Source organism: Pteronotus mesoamericanus, unplaced genomic scaffold (genome assembly GCF_021234165.1).
Source record: "Pteronotus mesoamericanus isolate MK-2021 breed Mesoamerican mustached bat unplaced genomic scaffold, CSHL_Meso_final contig_20, whole genome shotgun sequence".
NCBI lineage: Eukaryota > Metazoa > Chordata > Mammalia > Chiroptera > Mormoopidae > Pteronotus > Pteronotus mesoamericanus.
In genome coordinates this window covers 92,161,293-92,184,299 of record NW_026555085.1, presented here as the reverse complement: position 1 = coordinate 92,184,299, position 23,007 = coordinate 92,161,293, and the positions used below count along the sequence as shown (strand labels likewise).

The 23,007-nt window shown below is 33.7% G+C and overlaps 1 protein-coding gene across 3 annotated transcripts in view; it reads right to left on the bottom strand.

The window, feature by feature from the left end:
- STXBP5 (syntaxin binding protein 5) overlaps positions 1-23,007 on the bottom strand; it is a 147,813-nt gene that overhangs the window by 67,634 nt on the left and 57,172 nt on the right. For all 3 annotated transcript variants that reach the window (XM_054570082.1, XM_054570083.1, XM_054570084.1), the window contains exons 8-9: positions 12,163-12,286; positions 1,310-1,388 (exon numbers count right to left, since the gene is read on the bottom strand). In XM_054570082.1, the coding sequence (XP_054426057.1) occupies positions 1,310-1,388; positions 12,163-12,286 (203 nt within the window). The remainder of the gene's footprint in view (positions 1-1,309; positions 1,389-12,162; positions 12,287-23,007) is intronic.

The window sequence follows — 23,007 nt, the reverse complement described above, 5'->3', positions numbered from 1 at the left end:
CACTGTGTGAAATGTTTTAAGTACATAATTCTCTCAATTCATCACAACCACCTTTTGACCCTATTATCACATTCATGTCATCAATGAAGAAACTGAAGCACAAAGAAGTAAAATAACTCTGTGAAAGGTCACACAGTAGGGATGCCATGGTCAATTAAACCAATGCTACTCCTCCTGGAGTTCATTCAACCTATTGTCTGAACACAGTGTATCTGCTGGATACTGGAGACAGACTAAAGGGGATCAAGAGGAAAAAATACCAGTCTTAATGATTCTTCAGTTGGTATCTTTTGCCAAATGAGAACAGGGTTGTATTAAATGAGATTTGAAGAAGAGATTAAAAAGGGAAGTAGGCCAGCTATAATAACTGGTGGTTATAAACTGGTATACAAAACATATACCAGTTGCTCTAATCTTCGATGTGCATTAGGTAAGTCTAGTAAAGCACAGACTCCTGGGATCCACACAAAGGCAGAGTTTCTGATTCAGTAAGTCTGGTGTGGAGTCCAAGAATCTGCACTTCTACTAAGATCTCAGCTAATGCTGCTGGCCCAGGAACCCCAATTTGAGACTCACTGGACCACATATACTACATAAGTTCACTCTCTTACATAACCATAGTAAATAAAACCACACACCTTTTCTGGGAAATTAGAACATAAATCAAAGTACTCCTTTAGAGTTTAAAGAGATGTGGAATTAAAAAAAAAGTTTAAAATTTTAAAAATTTGTTTCCTAAATTATATTTTAAACATAACATTTGGTATACACAAAAATATATATAAGATAAAGTGTAAAAACTATGTAATTCTTGTATCTAATTTATATATAAAGGCAATCAATATCTTCAAATACAATTAACTTCCTCTAATATTAAACGGTACTTGTTTTTGGTATTGCCAAATATTCCTATGAGATTTAATTTTTGAAGAATACATATAAAACTTCATAATTAACATATACAGTATAAATAGGTTAATTTTAAAATCATTTTTTCTTCATTCTTATTTCACAATTTTTACTAGTGAATGACCTCTATGTTAACTGAAGACTAACAGAATGTATGAAGCTTAATAAGAAAAATAATTCAAACATTCCAGATATATAGCAAAACTGCTAAAGACAGAGAACACAAAGAAGTATTTTATCCTAAATTTACCAATTTTAGTTGTTTTGTGAAATAAAGCATAAAATTTAAGGTTGGGCTAGACCTTTCTAAAGCAGGCCTTCAAAAATGATGACAGAATAGCCTTCAGTGCTATTTGAGCAGTTATAGACAATGAACATTGGCAACGAAGTAAAATCTTACCCAGATCTAGTCGTTTTGAATTCCACCTTGAGGATAGGTTTGCATGGTTCTGGCTTCTTCCCATCCTTTAACTGTTTTCCTAAAATATATTTTCCTGCATTAAATTCTAAAATTCTAAGTTTCTCTAAATTCTTACATTGATAGTTTATAAAATGAAAGTGAAATATAATGAAATCCACCATGGAACAATAATAGTGAATCTGATAGAAGTATTTAATACAAAATATTTAAAATAAACAAGTAAATTTACTGCTTGAAATTCAGTGCTGAAAAGTAAATAAAAAATAACTTTGTAACATTTATGCAATACAATTTTAGTGAGATAAACTGATAATCTTCCCAATATTCTTAATTGCAGATAAGCAAAATAAAATTTTAATTTGCTAAATGAAGTCATGTTTTAAAATAGCTAAATTTGAGAAAATAAATATAAATTAGATTTTCACCCAAGTGTGACAGGCTACAAAATTAAACCCCATGCTAATAAATTCATTTATATTTATTCTCTTAAAGTAAAAGTCATCCATTGTAGTATCTAGAAAACTGCTAAAATATACACCAACCTCTATATAATGTGTAAGGGACTCATTGTCAAAAATATTAGATTATTTTAAAAATGTTAATTTCTGTTATCTATTTCTGCATGCTCACTGTAGAAACTCAGAAAAATGTAAAGAAAATAAGACATTTATGACCATTTCTTAGAGATTAATCATCCTAAACAATATTTTTTTTTGGATCCCAAACACACACCTATAACCCCAACACTTGTTTTCCTTCCCAGTTTCCCCGCTCCCCCGTTCCCCTAGTACCTATCTCACTCTAATATATTTTTACATTTTCTTTGTTTGTTTGCCTCACCAACAAGAATGTATATTCCATGAAAACAAAGGTTTTTAAGTGTGTCTGTGTTTTCTGTTGATGTATACCTGGTGACAAACATTGTCTGGCATACAGAGAGTACTCAGTATAACTATTTAATGAGTGAATAATTAATAATTTTCCCTTTGAATTAATTCCTAAAAAAGGGACATCTGGGTAGAACTGAATTCCAGAAAGACTGTACCAATTTATACTTCCATCAGCAATGTTAAGTATTTTGCCACATCTTACCCAATGTTTTTTTTTCTAATTTGATGGGTAGAAAGAATATCTACTTTAATTTGCATTTTTTAATCGCTAAATATTCTTAGGCTTACTGGTTATATGTATTTCTTCTTTTAAAAACAGGTTATATCTTTTACTCATGCTTGTATGTAATCCCTATATTTAAAAATAAATTTAATATTCAAAGGTCATTAACATTCTAATATTTTTCCTAGTATCATTTGTGATTAAATTCTTCCCAATTTTTAAAAATTGCACATTTTAAAATGTATGCATTTAAATAATCAAGTCTATCAGTCTTGTCCTGTTTTCAGTTAAGAAAACTTAAGATCCCAAAATGTCAATTCTTCCAAAATAACTTACAAGTTTAATGTATTTAGAATCCCAAAAGCTTTTCTTGGACTTGAATAAAATGACCTTAAAGTTCACATTGCAGAGTCAATGCCTATGAATAGCTAAGGAAACTAGGAAATGAGATTAACTTCCAGAATGGCACAGCAAGGACCTTGGTGAACTCACTTTCCCACAAAAAAGAAATAACAAAACAACTTAAACACTTCAAAATGCTAGAAATTAATGAAAGCCACAGAACCCACAGGAGTGGAACACTGTCTATCCAATAAAAACAACTGCACCTCGAAGACAAGGAGGACTGGGATATTTTGATGGAGGGCTATTCCCATCCCCTTCACTCCTAACTAAGTTTGGCGTCCAGGCAGACATAAGAGAAGCTATCAGCCAACAGAGGGGACTGAAATTTTTTTGCAGTTCTATTAAAACCGACTTCCCTAGAACACAATCAATATTTTGTCCCAACCTGTAGCTCCCTGGAAAACTATATTCTCAAGGTATTGTAATAATTTCACTTGACACAGACATCAGCTCAGGGAGACAAAAGGCCCTACCCTCAGGCATTACAGAAATAATAGCAATCTGCTGGCAATAGGTAGCTGCCCAAGGCTGTAGTTTCAGTTGAAACAAATAAGAGTCTGGGCAGGAACTGAAAATAAAACCCTGAAGAACTAGACACATTCCTGGGGATTTAACAGGTTATACACATGTGCAAGGCTGTGTATATGACCAGGAAAGACCTGGAAAAGGAGAACGCAAGATCCCAGTCACTCATCTCTGGAGAACTTTGAAACCTTGAGCAAATAGGAAGTTAAAATAAAATTAAATGACAGGAAGTTAAATGAGCTATGTAATGCCTATTGCTGGCAGGAACACTGAAAAAGAGGTACTCATACATGAGTACCTAGAACCTAGTAGAAATGTGAAGGATACAAACTTTTTGTGAAAGCAGTTTGAAAACATTTATTAAAACAGAAGTACAAAAGAACCTATTCCTATTAAATATGTACAGATGGTAATGGCAGCACAATTAGTAGTGATCAAGAACTGAAAACAAAGTGAATGCTCGTTAATTTGGAATTGCTGAATAAATTGTGAAAAACTGTTAAATAAACAATTGTCTATTACATGGCCATTAAAATGAAGGAATTAGGCTATGCTAGATAACATGGGAGGTTTTCCTAAAGTACAGTGGACTAAAAAAAGCAAGATGCAAAACAACCAGATATAATTCTACTTTATGTAAAATAATAACCAAAAAAGTTTATAAATTGTGTTAATATACATGATTTTTAATATGTATATATTTCGAAAGAACATATGAAGATTTTTAACAGAGCTTAGCAGGTAGGGCAGGAAAGGGGGCTGGGCTGCTAATATGGGGAAAGATTGAGGGAGAAGGGACTTGTATGATATGACCTCATTTGTGTAAAATGATATATGTATGTGTGTGTATGTGTATAGGAAAAAAATCTATCAGCCTTTTTCTGTCTTTCCCATCTTTGGGTTCATGCTTAGGAAGTCTTTCCCCAAGCAAAAATCACATAAAATTTTTTGCCATTTCTTGTAATGGCTTTATTTTTCATTTATTGTATTTAATTATTATATGTTTTGATAGAGGAAGGTATTTTTCCTCTAATTAATATAATCAGTCATCTCAGTGAAAATGTTAAAGTGCACATATTCAAAGTGTCTGATTTGACAGGTATAATATATGTATACACCTGTCAGTGCTCTTTATTGAACCATCATAGCTTTTCCCATTAATATAAAGTGTCACCTTTATTACATTAAATTTGTATAAATACATGCATGTCAGCTGGTACTGGAGCATCTAATCCTCTCTTAAGATCCTAGGGGATCATTTCTTTAAATAGAAATGATTTAAAGAAGTACAATCTTGAACCTCTGTCATCCCAATATATAAGAACCAAGAAGTGACTAGAGATGTAACATACTAGAAGGGGCTGCTGGGGGAGAAGACTAGATTGTTGAGGTGGAAGAAGGAACTGCAGAAAAAAGGACGTTTAAGTCTGAAAAGTATTCCCTCGTGCTGTTCAAGGAATGAAGTAAGAATTTCAACCTCTATTTCAATCTGTTCAGAGACACAGGGCCTTTCATAGTAAAGCATTTAAACGTTTGATCTAAAGAAGATCAGCATCAGGCTTTATCCTCTACCATCCAGAACTCTAATGGGAGTATCACATTGTTATAATTTGAAATTACAAATGCAAATTTTACATTTATTTTAAAAATTACTGTTATATATATTTTAATGAAATAAAACAATGATTCAGCTATAACTCAATTTAACTTCTATCAATATTCACCAGTAATCTTTCAATGGCTAAAACAATTTTTAAATGATGATATTAGATGTTATATTTTATGGACCTTTTTTAAATCTTAGCTTATATATCTTGCATAAAACCTGGCTAGGTACAATATTTTTAACTTTTGTCTTGCTCAATAGTCTTTTGATATTGCTGTACCATGTCTAACATATAAACTTATAATAAAGTTTAAAGGAGTCTAATTCTTATTTCTTTATAAGTTAACTTTTTTCCACCCCCTGCTAGAATACTAATAGGGTAGTTTCATTTTTTCTGTAAATCAAAATATTGCAGTTTTTATAGTGATCTTTCTTCATTAATCTTGCTTGGAAATTTGTCCTTTTGATCTGCACACTGTTTAGTTTTGTTTTTTTAAACTCAGGTTTTATACACTATTTCATTGATTATTGCTTATGTTCCAGAAAGGTTAATTTATTCATCAGTAACTCACGATTAATCATTTTCTAAATCAAATCTAGAAATAAGGCACAAGCTTACATTTTATAAAGCACATGTAAATTAAAGGATGTTTACAAGATCACCAAATTTCACCAGTAGGTATCATCTGTGCTTATTCTTTCAACTACTTGTGAATTATCTTGGTAAAATTGTTGGAAGTTCTGGTTAATTATAAAATTTCACTTGATAAATCACATAAACCTCCCCATAACATCTGACTTCTTGTCTCTTACTATGCCCTGCTTCCCACTCCCATAAACCACCCAGCCACAGTGAATCAATTGGTCCATGTCCTATTGATTCTAATTCCAAAATTTCGCCCATGTATGTCCAGTTCTTCCCATTTGCTCTCACAAATGAACTCTCCATTACTGATTGTCTACTCATGCAATGGCTCCCTAATTGGACTCCATTCTGTCCCCAGCTCTCCTGATGCATACCAGGTTTCTCATGGTAAAATCATTTACAAGGTAGGTCCCCATCATGAAAGTCAAACTCTTCAGCATATTATGACATATATTCATGCCTTGGTATGAGTTTCTGTCTTTGTTCCCAGCTATGTGCCCATAGGAAGTTTAAACTGGTCATAATAAACTATTTGTAGTTTTCCAAGAAGACTGTGTTTTCGATTATGTCTTTGTACCTTCTGACTAAAATGACCTTTTATGTCCGTTTTTTGGTCTCATAACACCCCACTCATCCTTTATGATCAAGCTCATATAACCTGAATTTGTGAAATTCAGCTCTTATCATAATGTTATATAGTGGTCAGTTTATAGATCATCTTCATTCACTGGACTATGAGTTCTTCAAGGGTAGTACATATCCAGTATTGAAATTCTGGTACATAGGAGGTGATCAATAAATGTCTGTTGAATGAATGAATGAATGAATGAAGATGCATTAAAAACAAGTGAGGATCATTGACAAAAACAAGTGCTTCCTAAGATTTTAATTTTGCATTTAGAATGTAGGAAACATTTACTAACAAAAACTGCTGTTAAGCAGCAGTTATGTTCTCAGGCTGGAGCTGGATGTCCAGAATAGGAACCACCACTCACATGTAATTATTAAGCAACTGAAATGTAGCTAAGTCCAAATTAAGATGTATTTTAAGTATAAAATGCACACTAGATTTCAAAGAGTACCAAAAAAAATGTAACATATTTCAATTTTGTATGTTGATTACATGTTGAAATGACAATACTTTTCTTATTTGGGGTTAAATAAAATTTATTACTAAAATTAATTTTACCTGTTTGTTTTTACTGTTATTAATATGGTTACTAGGAAATTAAAAAATTATACATATAGCTTACATTTTATTTCTAATGAACAGTAATGTTCTAAGAAAACAATGATTCAAACTGAAGAATCACGTTGTTTATTATACTAGTCTGAAATGGGGAGGTTATTCTTTCCTTATGAATGTGAGAGAGCTGATTTACAGCTGGACTGGATACACAAAGATACATTTGATTTTTGACTGTTGGTTAAAGGCAGTGGGATTTATTATGTGCTTTGTTCAAGGTCCAAAATTCCCCAAACTCCCCTGGTGACCCCAGTGTAGTAGCTTTACCAAAGGTTGGCAACTGGCTTAATGGGTTTCATTTAGAATGGTTTTATCATTTAAAGGGCCTCCTTCAGAGTCTCTCTTTGCATTCCAAGAAATTGGATCTTGTGGTTGGAGCCAGGAAACTCAGCACAATCCAGGGGTGCGTGTAAGTACTCATGGGAGCTTGCCTTTGGTGCATGTCAGAATGCTAGCCTGCATTCTCTTTCTCCCACTAGACCAAATCCTTTGCCTTTCAATAAAAGTCTTATTTTGAGTATACTCTGTGAAGTTTGGTAAGCCCTTTCAAATATACAAATTGGGGTAAATTTTGCAATGAATTATATAAGGAAGTAAAGTATGGTTTTATTACTGTTCGGTTTTTATGCTTCAGGTGAATCTTAAAAGGAGATTTATAGAATTATTTGTAAGTCACATCCTTAAAATATTAAAATGACTTTCATTTATGTAAACTTTGATTTTATTTTCCTTCAGCAACACTTAATAAAAGTTCTCCAATCATGGCTTATTCCTTGATACATTTACTGATTATACTGATGAAAAAGCTCTAGAAACTAACTTTGAAAATGTCATTACCTAGAGTGGATACCTATTAATTTTGTCCATCTAACATCCCCATTTTCTTTGAAAAGCAAATCTACTGCAACACATCACACACACAGCACACATGTGCACATGTACAGGGCAGATTCTGTGGGGCCTTGGGCCAGCAGCTCATTTAGCCATGATGACTGCATGTGAGGCATGCCACAACAATCTAATTTCTTCCCTCCTAAACAATGAAAGTCCATCTGTCACAGGAGGGAATCAGGTGTGGAGCGTGCCCTCTACACTCTGCATACATAAATACAGATGTACAACCCACCAAGATGGGACCAAATATGGCTTAATTCCCACATATGTACAAAACTTTATATCTCATTCAATCCTGCCATTTTACATATGATAAAACTAAGTCCCAGAGAACAGTAATTATCTCCACAAAGTTTTTCATATAAAGCGAAGCCAGAATTACACTCCAGGTTGCCTGATTGCCGGGAAACACTCTTTGATAATCATAAAAACTAGACTAAAAGAAGCTATCACTTTTTATTGTATATTCTGGTTAATAAAAAAAATCACACTGAGTAATCTGACAAAGAAATGGAGACTTTCAGAAAAAATAATAATATCTACCATTCTGAGACATACAGTAAAACTACCCTACATTACATTGTAAAATTCTTAAATTCAAATCATTCTCCTTTACTGGTCATTTTACCATCACTATCTAAATAACTGCTATGACCTTTAGAATGAGAGGACACTATCAACATGTTTAGTAGTGAAGGGTGTCATCCAAGGCTAGTGACTAAACATAACTAGCAAATCTGGAGAACTGTCTCATAATTCAATTACAGTTCCAGTACTAGGTCACCATTTCTCTAAGTTATTTCATGGAACACTAGAGAACCACAAGATGTTCTGTGAATAAAAGATATTAAAGTCAAATAAGTCTGGGAAAAGCTACATAAAATAAATATATTAAATATATAAGCCAATATAAATAATAAATATTTAAAAATTAGTATTTGTGAAATACATTTTGGGGAATACTACTCTAAACTAACTCTTGGTTTCACCTTACCAACTAAATAACATTTCCAGATTTATATTTACTGTAATCACATATGTATAGTACATCACAATTTCCAGGTACTTTCACTTCAATTATTACTTCTATCTATAAATGAGAATGCTGAGGTTCAGAAATGTTAACTGACTTCCCAAAGTCACAGAGCCAGAAACTATGGAATCAGGGCTTAATCACAACTCTACTGGCTTCAAAACTCCATGTTAGGCTGGTAGAGCACTATGTCTTTTAAACAGATTCTTTGGGACATTCTGAGGTATTCTTAACACTAAATAACATACTTCTGGGAGTCTTAAAGTACAATCAGTTCCTGGTTATCAAGGTAACATTTACAAATGTTTTTTAAGAATAAGATACTTAACCATTAAATGGGTTTAAACATGAAAAACCCCAACCTGGAGAAAAATTTTAAAGTCTAGTACATTTAAAGTAATTTACCATAACTGTTTGCTAGAAAGTAAGGGCAAGAGACCACAACACTTTAATTACTAAGAAAAAATCCTAAGTTTAGTAATAGTAATGAGGGAAAAAACCCTAAATTTTGATCCATCAAATCAAACATTTAGCATACTGAAAGTTATATACAACGAATATGGAATATTTAGAATATATGATACCTCATTAGGGTATAAAATATTTTTTGTACTTTAATGTAAAAGAAGCACTTAATTTTGCCATGGAACTCAGCTATTGACATAAATTTAACTTTGGTAGGTTACCTATCACTAGCAGTAAGCAGTAAACATTGCTACTATTGGAAATGTTTCATATTTTATAAATAAAAAAACTTCTGGTTATCTACATTTTTAGACTGCTATACTATACAACAAATGCTATCCTACCTTTTAACACCTGCCACATAAAATTTTTTCTTTACTTACAACCTGTTTGGATTCTAATATTAAAAATATTAAATAAATAGTCATTGTCTTGTTTGTTTAAAAATAAATTTAGCTAGTGACTCTTTTTGCTAAGACACTTTAAACTTTATATAAGCTATTTATGCCACCTGTAAAAGTTGGCTTTCAAAGAAGTAAGTTTTTATATAAAAATAGGATCTAGATTAAACAGGAAATCACCATTTGGCAACCATCACAGTAATAATTGATTCAGCCAAGAAACATCATCAGATGCTAAAATCACAGGATAAAGTTTGATGAGGAATAGTATGTTTATAGGCCCAAAGAACTCCTTCAAATCACTTACTGATTACAAATGTAAATCAAAAATACTTATTAATTTCAAAGGGATAAACAATACTGTTGCAATGGAGAGATCTAATAGATAGAAGCTTAATCAAAAGATCACACCAATGCGGGACAAATCAAAGTTCCACTTGAAAGGATGCAAAAAGAACACATCAATCCTCTTGGGATATTCCTGCCAAAAATGTGCAACCTTAATCTAATCATGATGAAACATCAGACAAAACTAAAATGAGTTACATTCCATAAAATTACTGACCTATATTCAAAATTTGTCAGTTATAAAAATCAAGAAAAGGCTCAAAAACTGTTTCAGTTTGAAAAAACTGAAGACGCATGACAACTAAATTTAATTTACATGTAGACTCTTTTGATAAAAGGCAAACCTTGTTGATACAGAAAAATGTCCTTGTGTGTTAAGAAATAGATACTGGAATATTTGAGGGTGAATAAGAAGTAATTTGACAACTTCCTCTCAAATGGTTCAAAACATAATTTGTATAATACCAAAAAAAAAATTACACTTAAAACTGAAATACCAAAAAAAAAATTAGATACACTTAAAACTGAAAAACTAAGTATTTTTACCATCTTCAATACTAGTTTCATTTTCTTCTGGATCTGAGAGGTTTCTAAAGTAATCATCTACTTTTCTGGTTTTCTGGATTACTACATTCCAGTGGGATTGGAATGTAAAGATTTATGAGAATTCTCAGGGGTAACACCAGTAACTCAGGCAGTAACAGAAGGAAGAAAAAGGAAAAATGGAACCTACTACCATAAGCTATCCCCTAGATACATGCACAAATAGATCTGTAGCAAATTGAAAATACATGTTTTTCCAGAAAGATGCCTGCTGCCACAAAACAGTGATATATACAAACTATATCACAAAATTTGGCTTCAAGAATTGTTATTTTTACCAGAAAAATAGCCCATATATGGGCTAGACCAGTCTAAAAGCCCATATTGCCACAGATAGATAAAATAAATTTTAAATTTTACTGTTTAATTTCTACATCGCAATATTTCAGAATGTACTCATTTTTTTTTTAAAGCAGGCATTCATTATTTTAAAGCAAGCAATGAAATATCAGCAATAGCTACAGGGATATTCTTCAACATACTATATACTATTTTAGAGAACAGTTTTTTTAATGTGATTTCCCTGAACTTGCTGGGTAAGATCTCCTTAAGGTGAAGTTGTAGAATATAGATTAATAAAGACATACAAATTCCTGGGCTCCACTCAAAACTCACAAAAGGTCTTCATAACCTGTTAACAAATTCCCTAATAAAAGCTTCTTTTATGTTTTGTAAGCACTACTTGTGCAGAAAAGAGTTAAAACATAGCAGGCCTGAGACTGCTATCTCTGGAAAGGGGGCTTGAAAATTTAGCTCTTGGTTGGCATCTGGTGAGTTGGCTTTTGAGACTGAAGGCTAGCACAATGTGCCTAAGCTGTCTGTACAAATGATGCGGTTTGTGATGAATCCCTGCTAACTTTGTGGGAGTCTTGTATTTTACTGCGTGCTGAAGCAGAAGGTGCCTACAAACTGACTCCATAAAAACTCTGGGCAACTGAACTCAGGTGAGCCCCACTCACTCACTGCTGGGAGAATTCAGCATGTCCGGTGTGAACCCACTGGGAGAGGCTCTTGGATACTTGAGCCTGTTCTCTCCAGATTTTACCCCACATGCCTTTCTGTTCACTGATTTTGCTTCGCATCATTTCTGCTGAGTCCTGTGAGTTTTCCTAGTAAATCATCAAACCTGGGGTAATTGGAGGTTCCTCAATACTACTTTAATGTATAAAATTCCTTCTGCAGAATTCCAAGTAGTTTAATAAACTATTATATATTCATTAGCGACTTGCAAATTGATAACTTCAAGGTGACAAAAGCTTTAAGTCCTATAGTACTCACAAAATTATTTATTGTGAACTACTAGTGAAACAACATTCAAAAGATAATATTTGCTATTTCAACTGCAAATAAACTTAATTTGAGATTCTGTTATATGATTATTACATATTATTTCTATATGTGTAATTATTTTTAATGCCTTCAGAGACTCATCCTCATCTCCCCCACAAAAAAAGTAAAAATAAAACAGAAAAACAAATCCTTATGCATAAACGAAACAGTTTACTGTCCACCACAATTTAGATAGTTTAAAAGTGATACATTCTTACCATGTGGAGTGATTGTCTGTACAGGTTTAGCAGGGGACCTCACATTCCATATAGTCAAGGTGCCATCTGAATGACTACAAATAAATTGTTTTCCTTCATGATGCCAAGCCACAGAGTGGATAGCCTATAGAAAAAGGGTGAAGAATTCCAGTTTTAAACAAAAACTTTCTTAAAAACCAAGCTATTCTTAATTGATATTATAATTTTCATTTTTTTATTTCCCAAACAGAAAACAATATGGTAATCTTCCATTCCCATAATAATTCAACCCTTTTGCAAAACGAATGAGATTTAATTTAGTATTGACACTATTTTAATTCTTTTTACTTAATTTACTCCCTAACCTAGCCTAAGGAAGATATAATAGTGATATATGTGTTTGCATATGTATGTGTGTATAAAATTGTAAGTTCAGGAAAATGAAATGTATTCTTATACTTTCCTAGAATAAACTATATCTAAATAAAATACCATGTAATTACAACCAATATCCCACGTCAAAACAAGCTGCAGACATAGAACAAATATTTTATATATATTTTATTGATTATGCTATTACAGTTGTCCCCTTTTTTCCCTCCCCTGTATTCCCCTCTGCCCTGCATTCCCCTCCCACCAGCATTTCCCCCCTCCTCCACTTAGTTCATGTCCATGGGTCATACATGTAAGTTCTTTGGCTTCTCCATTTCCTATACTATTCTTAACCTCCCCCTGTCTATTTTGTGCCTACCAATTATGATTCCTATTCCCTGTACCTTTTTCCCCATTCTCCTCCTTCCCACCGATCTTCATTTCTGTGATTCTGTTCTTGTTCTAGTTGTTTGCTTAGTTTGTTTTTGTTTCTGGATTTTTTTCTTTTTAGGCTCAGTTGTTGATAGTTTTGAGTTTGTTGTCATTTTACTGTTCATAGTTTTTGGTCTTCTTCCTTTTCTTAGATAAGTCCCTTTAACATTCCATATAACAAGGGCTTGTTGATCATGAACTCCTTTAACTTTACCTTATCTGGGAAGCACTTTATCTGAGTTTCCATTCTACCTGATAGCTCTGCTGGGTAGAGTCATCTTGGATGTAGGTCCTTGCCTTTCATGGCTTTGAATCCGTCTTGCCAGCTCCTTCTTGCCTGCAAGGTTTATTTTGAGAAATCAGCTGATAGCCTTATGGGAACTCCTTTGTAGGTAACTGTCTCCTTTTATCTTCCTGCTTTTAAGACTCTCTCCTTATCTTTAATCTTGGGTAATGTAATTAGGATGTGCCTTGGTGTGTGCTTCCTTGGGTCCAACTTCTCTGGGACTCTCTGAACTTCCTGGATCTCCTGGAAGTCTATATTCTCAGCCAGATTGGGGAAGTTCTCCTTCATTATTTTTTCAAATAAGTTTTCAATTTCTTGCCCTTCCTCTTCTCCTTCTGGCACCCCTATGATTCAGATGTTGCAATGTTTAAAGCTGTCCCAGAGGTTCCTAAGCCTTTCCTCATTTTTTTTTGAATCCTTGTTTCTTCATTCTGCTCTGGTCGAATGTTTATCTCTCTTCTGCTCCAAATCACTAATTTTGAATCCTGGTTTCCTTGCCTTTACTGCTGGTTCCCTGTATTATTTTTCTTTATTTCATTGTGCATAGCATTCACTTTTTCCTCCACTTTGCTCAACCATTTTTGTGAACATCCTGATTATCGGTGTTTTGAACTCTGCATCTGATAGGTTGGCTATCTCTTCATCACTCACTTCTATTTTTGGAGCTTTCATCTGTTCTTTCATTTGAGCCATATTTCTTTGTCTCAGCACACCTGTTATGTTGGGAGGGGCAGAGCCTTAGGTATTCGCCAGGGCAGGGCAACCCAGGTCACTGAGTTGTGAGGTTGTGTGGCGGGGAGGCGTCCGAGAGGGAACAAAGCCACTTGCTTGGCTCTTGGCAGGCTTTCAGTCACTTCCCCCACTGCCCACAAGAAAATTGATTCCCGGGTGGGTGGGTTTGTGTATGTTCTAGTCTCTCCAATGGACTCTCCTGTAAGGCTGGGAGTTTCTTCTTTAACTCATTGGTTGTCGGACTTCAGTACAGTTTGATTTTCTGGTAGTTTTGGTTATTTTTTGTTTTTAAATTTGTTGTTGTCCTTCTTTTGGGTGTGTGAGGAGGCAAAATGTATATACCTACACCTCCATCTTAGCCGGAAGTCCTGCCACGCAAATTTTTAAAATTAACTAAAATTCTAAGAAAACAAAAATGTACATATGGAATTAAGAGCAATTAAAAACACTTCGGGTTGACCTTCAAAACGTGTTATTCATTTCTCACAGTAAATACAGAAGCAATTTTTAAAATCTGGAGACCTTCTTTTGACTAAAAATTTATTTTGTACCTTTAAATTATCTAAAAATGATCTGAAAAAGTTTTTTAAGATTTTATTCATCGATTTTTAGAGAGGATAGAAGAGGGAGAAAGAAAGGGAGAGAAACATCCATGTGTGGTTGCCTCTCACACATTCCCCCACCCCACTGGGGACCTGGCCTGCAACCCAGGCACATGCCCTGACTGGGAATGGAACCAGCGACCCTTTGGTTTGCAGGCTGGCACTCAATCCACTGAGCCACGCCAGACAGGGCTGAAAAATATTTCTATATAACCAAATGTTACCTTTCAGGTTTTTGTTTTAATATAACTTAATTTTTTCTCTGTGAAAAAAATTTTTTAATCTCCTAGGTTCTTTTAATTACCTCTTCTCAACTCAAGCTGATACACCTCTAGTTCTTAATAGTCAAATGACTTTTAAAAACTGCCCAATGTTGACTAAAGTGTCAACATTGTAGAGTACAGCACAAAAAAACCACATACCTAACTAAAACTTAAGAGTTCCACTTACTCAGTGTCCATTCATCTGGGTTCCTCAATGCTTATAAATTTAAGTTAAATGTTAACAATTTGATACTACAGATCAGATTTAAAAATATAAATGACAATGCATAGAGACAATCAAATTTTTCTAAATGCCAATTTAACACAATGTTTTAGTCTCAAAGTATCTCTAAAAAATTCTAAGTGAAATCTTAAAACAGTAATAAACTTATTCCAAATTACATATGACATTCCACAAACTCAGTCTTAAAATAAGCAATCCCTTAACAAATAAATCATTTCTGCAAAATATGAGCCATACTAAGAAGCTTATTCACAAAACCATTTAAATCTACTTTTTAAGTGATTAAGGGATATATAAGAGAGGTCTACAAGTATTGTCTAGAACCTATATATAAAAAAATTCGTCTTATATATAAAAATATGTGCATTTTCATAAATATGTTACATATAAATGGAAAACTAGTATGTCTAACTTGCCAAAGAAAACAATATTTACCTATTTAAAAGTACTTTTTATTTAAGATATTAAATTTTTAAACATTCCAAAAACAAGTACTAATTATAGAGACTAGCAGCTCACAATTATTCTGGGTAACAGTGATAAAAATATTATAGAAAATACCCTATTAAAGAAAAAAACAAAATGAACTTTACATGCAATAGTCATGAACAAGTTTTTCTATTATTTCTGCAATTTTCTAAATACAAATTCAACTTGATAGAGGATCTCACTGTTTCTAACACTCCTGTTCTAATGCTATTACATGTAATACTACATATGCCACATATGTATATCTGTGACATATTTATAAATATTTATAATATCTGTATAAATATTTATTATATATACTTACATAGCATATGTGTAGTATTATGTGTATATATACAAAGTATATGTATATAATATACGCCACAAGTTATATATTGGTATGTATAATCCATACAATTGAACTTATTCATTAGTGTTCTTTGGAAAAGGAAGTAGAAATTTATGTAAACACATAGGAACAGCAAATCTCAGTAATTAAATCACTCACATACTCAGAATTAAAAGAGGGGTTAGGAGCAAACCTCAATAATTAATGGGAGAAGATAGGAGTTATGAAGTAGAAAGCATTATTTGGGGTTGAGGAGTTTTGTGTGTAAATCAGCTTCCTTTTTCCCAATAGAATATAAAATTTCCAGGAGATTCTTAAGAGATTACTTGATTTTTAAAAAATAGAGAACTACAGATAAAAATGAATTAAGAGAAACAGGTAAGAGAGCTCAAGGGCAGAATAAATGGAAAGCAGGAGAGCATAAATAAATGAGAGATGAACAAAAGTTTTACAAAAAGATGAATTCAGGGTATAGTGAAAAAGTGGAGACAGGAGAAGGGGAGATGGTATAACTACTGGCATAAGCCACAAAGGAGCATTATGTACAATTCCAAAAGTACTTTAAAAGATGCAGTGTCTGATGAAAAAGAACCTTAACTATAATAAAGCTCATGAGGCAGTTACTGTATTACGAGGCTCACAGTATTTTTATATTTGATAATATTAAAAAAGCAAAAGAACTGTCTTACTCTGATACATTTTTTAATAGTAATATCTAATTATAAGGCTTTGACAAAAGTAATACCTATGATGCTTTCTGCTATTCTTATCAAATAAGAGGGCATCTTGAAGAATAATTTCCTAGAAAGAGAACAGGGTATTTATCAAATTTCACACTCACTAACTCAAAATAGTAGTGAAACTGAATAAATTCCCTACCTGCCAGTTTTTCAAACTAATCAGTGTTATTAAAACCACTTAACACAAAAAGTTGTATTTACATCTTAGTACAGCTGCTCTCACATTATACATATACTGATTAACACATTAGCTGACTTATACCAAAAACTATTTCTGTTCGCCTAGAAAATAAGATTTATCTTAATAGTTGATTCAAAAGCAGCACTAATTCCTAGTGTAATTATGTGTTGTTCTTAAGAAAAATTTGAACAAAAATGATAAAAGAAAAATAACTAATTTCATAATTTAGACGATTTCAAATTATAACTTTGCAAATACATGGAAGGAAATATTGAACACCTCTATACCTTTATTTTATTATTCTCATATAATCAAACAATTAGGTTAATGCAAGTGCTGAATGAATTATTTCTTATACAGATGAATAATATATTATAGCAGCTCTGGCTCTAGTGTCTTAACATGTGAACATGCCAATGTTAGTTCCACTGCAGAAGGGAGACAAGAATAATACTGGATAACTTAACAAGATAATTACTGAAACATACATTCTGTAAGACACTTGATAAATGTATTACATATTGAACATTAAATGATTTACAGTTTTTCTCTATTAAGATTTTAAACAAGCACCAATTGAAAATACTGTCATTTCCATGAAAAATAAAACCCAAGTGGAACTTTCTTAGCTATTTTGAAAATGGGACTGAATTATTAATTCTTTTAAGTAGTTTTACCTTTGAGGGGGGACACATGTGTCAGTGAGAAAGAGACAGAGAGAGAAAGAAGCAGAAAATAAGCTATCTTAAAAGCACCTATCTAAACATTAAATAAAAAGACCTTATAGGAATAGATGCTTCAACTAATATCTGTAAAAAATAATTTCTCTGAAGCTATTACTGATTTTAATGCTGTATTACAAACATATCTTATTTAAATAGTGTTTTTAAAAAGACTTCTGACAGTCTCTAGATACAAATGTACTCACCGAACTAGCAATACACAAACTATTATTTCTTTGTATTTTGCTATTTGTATTTCTATCAGTTGCTTCTCAGTCTACTTAGAAAAAAACATATGATACCTAAATAAAGCCACTGATAAATGACTTCAGATATATGACAAAGGATAACCATAAAATAAAAAGGTTCATAAGTATAATGCTGTATTTCATTTCTACCAATATTTTGATAGTAACAGAATACTGACATTTTAATACTGGTTATAACCAAAAACATTTTGTCCATTGAAGAAGTATAATGTTCTACAAACTGAAATATTAAATACAGAAAACATCTGGAGAAAATTAGGAATGCTACCGAAGTACACTAAAAAATCTCTCACTTAAGACATAAGGTGAGAAAGAATTCGTTAATTAGAGAAGTACTATGGTTACAAAAGCAACAAAGGCTCAAGGGCAAAAATAAAACTGTTTTCATTAGTCCCACCCATCCAATGACCTTCAAAAGACCAAATGATCAATTAAAGTTGTACCAAGTAGAACTTTTCTTATACTAGAATTGTTCTGAATTGATATCACGATGACATTTAACGTTTGTGTAAGTGTAAAAAACTGAATTTACTTGAGTAACATACCATTGAAGAGAATGCAAATATTGGAGTGGGATAGATAGAAGTGGTATTTTATGAATGCCCTCATTAGTGAGTTAGACCTATAATAATTCCTATAGAATTTGACCTATAATAATTTCCCAAATGTCTGAAACTGTACACTTGGTTAAAACATTTTTACATGAACCAAGAGCATGATAAAATAGCATAAACTAATGGAAATATAGCCAGAAACTTTTGTTCAGTTTACTGTACAGGTCAATGCAGAAGTTAGAGCTTACTTTTACAGCACTACCAAACACAAGATCTAGTCATTATGCATATTAATATTTACTAAGAATAAGTTTTGTGGCTGCATTTCTGTTGCCTCTCTGTTCATAAGTCTGCAGTTTTCTTATAATTTCTTCCTTTGGTTTTAGAATCAAGATAATGCTGGTCTTAGAGGATGAGTTGAGAAGTATGTCGTCTTCCTCTATTTCTGGGAAGAGTTTGGGTACAATGGGTTTTATTTGGTAGAATTCACTAGTGAGCCCTCTGAGCCTGAAATTTTCTTTGTGGAAAACATTTTTATTAAACATTCTATTTTTTTGCAACTAGACAATTATTCAACTATTTTTCCTAAAGTGAGCTTTGGTGCTTTCAAAAAATCTGATGTCTTTAAAGGAATTTGTCCATTTCATCTAATTGTTGAATTTGTTGGCATTAACAAATGCTGTATATCCTTATCGGTCTTTATGTGTTTCTGTAGAAAGTAAAGTGATAACATCTTTTTCCCATTTCTCATTTATGTCTGTCTTTCTTTTCACTCATCACTCTGGCTATGTCTATCAATTTTGTTGAACTTCACAAAATCAAACTTAATTTTGTCAACTTTTTCTACTGCGTTGCTGTTATCTATTTCACTGATTTCTTCTTTCTGTGGATATAATTTGCTCTCCTTGTTTCTCATGGTGAAAACTAAGGGTACTGATTTGAGAACTTTTCTTGTTTTATAATACAAGCATTTGATACTATCATGAATGCTTTAGCCACAGTCCATAGACTTCAATATGTCAGTATTATCTTTCAGTTCAAAATACTTCCTTGTCTCTCTTACATTTCTCTGATCCATGAGTAATTTAAAAGTATGTTGTTTGCTTTCAAATATTCACAGATTTTTCATTTACCTTTTTATTAATTTCTAGTTTAATTCTATTATAGTAAAACATATTTCTTATAATTTCAATCTTTTAAAATTTAGTGAGATTGATTTTATGGGAATCTGTCTTGGTGGATATTCCATATGTACTAGAAAATTATGTGCCTTGTCCTGTTGAATGGAGTGTTCTGATATTTATTTTACTGATACTAATAAAGACATTTCAGCTGTCTTTTTTAAAATTATATTTTATTGATTATGTTATTACAGCTGTCCAGATTTTTCACCCTTTTTTCCCCACCTCATCCCGTATCCTCCACTACCTCAGACAATACTCGCACACTGTCTGTGGGTTATACATGTAAGTTCTTTGGCTATTCCATTTTCTTAAATGTACTTTTTATCACCATGACTATTCTGTAACTACCTATTTGTACTTCTTAATCCCCTCATCTCTTCACCCATTCCCCCACACTTCCCCTCCCATCTGGCAACCATCAAAATGCTCTCTGTATCCATGATTCTATCTCTGTTCTATTTGTTTGCTTATTTTGTTTTTTTAGATTCAATTATTGATAGATTTGTAATTTTTTTTGCCATTATATTGTTTATAGTTTTGATCCTCTTCTTTTTTTTAAATAAGTCCCTTTAACATTTCATGTAATAATGGTTTGGTGATGATGAACTCCTTTACCTTTTTCTTGTCTGGGAAGCTCCCTGTGTTCCCTTCAATTCTAAATGATAGCATTGCTGGCTAGGGAGAGTAATCTTAGCTGTAGGTCCCTGCTTTTCATGATTTTGAACATTTCTTGCCAATCCCTTCTAGCCTGCAAACTTTCTTTTGAGAACTCGGCTGACAGCCTTACGGGAACTGCCCTATAGGTAACTTCTTTTCTCTTACTGCTTTTAAGATTCTCTCTTTACCTTTAACCTTCGGCATCTGAATTATGATAGGTCTTAGAATGGGCTTCTTTGCATACAGCCTGTTTGAGACTCTCTGTGCTTCTTGGACTTGTATGTCTATTCCTTCACCAAATTAGGGACGTTTTCATTCATTATTTTCTCAAATAGACTCCCAATTTCTTGCTCTTTCTCTTTTCCTTCTGCCACCCCTATGGTGCAAATGTTGGACCTCTTGAAATTGTGCCAGAAGCTGCTTACACTTTCCTCATTTTTTTGGATTCTTTTTTCTTCTTGTTCTGATTGCTTGTTTTTTGCTTCCTTATTATGTTCCAAATCATTGATTTGATTCTTGGTCTCATCCACTCCACTGTTAGTTTCCCTGTAAATTGTTCTTTATTTCAATTACTTATCCTTCATTTCTGACTGGGTCTTTTTTACACTGTTGAGGTCCTCACTTAGTTCATTGCACATCCTTGTAACAAGTGTTTCAAACTCCACGTCTGATATATTGCTTATTTTCATTTCTTTACCTCTTTTCCTGGAGTTTTGACCTGTTCCTTCATTTGAGCCATGTGTCTTTGTCTCCTCATTTTGGCTGCTTCCCTGTGTCTGTTTCTATGTATTAGGTAAAGCTACCTTGACTCCATGTCTTGGCAGAATGGCCTAATGCTGAAGGTGCCCTAAAGGCACCTTCAAAAACCAGTGGGGACTGAGTTGGTGGAAGAAACTTGTGGAGCCCCAAGCAGTTCCCCTTAAAGGACCCACACACACTCAACTACTCAGACTCACTCCCTCTGAGCTCCTGCACCAGAGTAACAGCTTGGAGGTGCACTAACCTCCAGTCATGATGGCGGCATAGGCACACATGGCTCACCTCTTCACACAACCACATTAAAATTACAACTAAAATATAGAACCACCATCACTTAGAACTGTTAGAAATCGAGTTGAATGAAGTCTGACAACTACAAAATTAAAGAAACCATATCCACCCAGACTGGTAGGAGGGGCACAGACATGGAACAGGCTGGTCTCTCACCCATGTGTTGATAAAAATTTGAGAGGGATATCTCAGGAGCGAGGAGTCCCAGCCCCTCCACCAGGTCCCCCAGCCCTGGATTCCACTGCAAGGAAGATAAGTCCCCACAACTTCTGGCTGCAAAAACCAGTGGGGACTGAGTTGGTGGAAGAAACTTCTGGAGCCCCAAGCAGTTCCCCTAAAAGGACCCACACACACTCAACTACTCAGACTCACTCCCTCTGAGCTCCTGCACCAGAGTTACAGCTTGAAAGGCACCAATGGCTTACAGAGAGAAACTGAAGTGTGGCATCAAGGAAAGCAGAGGCCATTGTCCCTTTTCTAAAGCCTCCTCCCAACAGAGCCAGCAAGCTGGTGCGGATCTGAGACTCCATCCATTTGGCTAACACCTTATGACCTGCCTTGGAGATCCCCAGAGACTCTGCCCCACCCAACCTATGAGCCCACCGAAACTGCTTTTCCGTATGAATGGCTGGTGTTGGCTCATGCTGCAGAACTTAATAAATCCTATCAAACAAGCAAAAGCTGGACTCAGTGAGTCCCAGGCCAGGCATTCGCAGTAGCCAGCCTCGATTCACAGCTTGGCTTTGCCTGAGAATCTCTATGCCCAGCACAAGTAGCAGCCATATCAGATTGCTTTACAGCTCAGATTGCTTTACAGCAGTATGGTCCCAAGCAAAACACAGGTGGGGGCTGATCTTGTCCTGCACCACCTGGGAAACCCCAGGGCCAAAGTATCCAGTGGACAGCAACAGACCAGGCTGCCCCTGCACAGCTAATCTTCCACAGAGGGCTGAGGTTGGTGGTAAGTGGTGTCTTTGATTAGTGCTAACATTACTTTCTCCATCTGTTTTTTCTAACTCATCTGTGTCTTTAAAGTGGACTTCTTACAGAGAGCATATAATTGGAGCTTGCTTTTTAATCTAGTGTGACAATCCCCTCTAATTGGGATATTTAAACCAATTACATTTAATATGATTATTGACATAGTTTAATTTAAATCTACTGCATTGCTTCCTTCCCCCCCCCGCCGTCCATTTCATTTTCCCATCTATTCTTTGTTTTTTCTCTTCTCCCTCCTTTTGGATTGAATATTGTTAAATTTCATTTTATTTCCACATAGGCTTAACTGTTTGGGTTCCTGTTGTTGTTGTTTTGGTGCTTCCTTTAGAATTCACAATACAGATCATGAACTTATCATAGTCTACCTTCAAGTAATATTACGACACTTCAGGGTCAGTGTAATAATCTTCCAACACTCTATTTCCCAACCTTTGTGCTAATGTTTTCTATATTTTAATTCTATATATGTCATAAATCTTACAATGCATTCTTATTATGCTTGGTTTAAATAATTATCAAAGAGAATTAAACAATAAATAACTTTTATATCTATCTACATGTCTACTATTTCTGGTATCCTTCATTCCTGTAAGTAGGTCCACATTTCCACCTCGTATCATTAGCCTTCTGCATAAAGAATTTCTTTTAACATATTCTGTAGTGAAGGTCTGCAAGTAATGGATTCTTTGAGTATTTTATGAGTATAAAAATTCTTTATTTTTCCTTTGGTTTTTAAAAAACATGGCTGAATATAAAATTCTA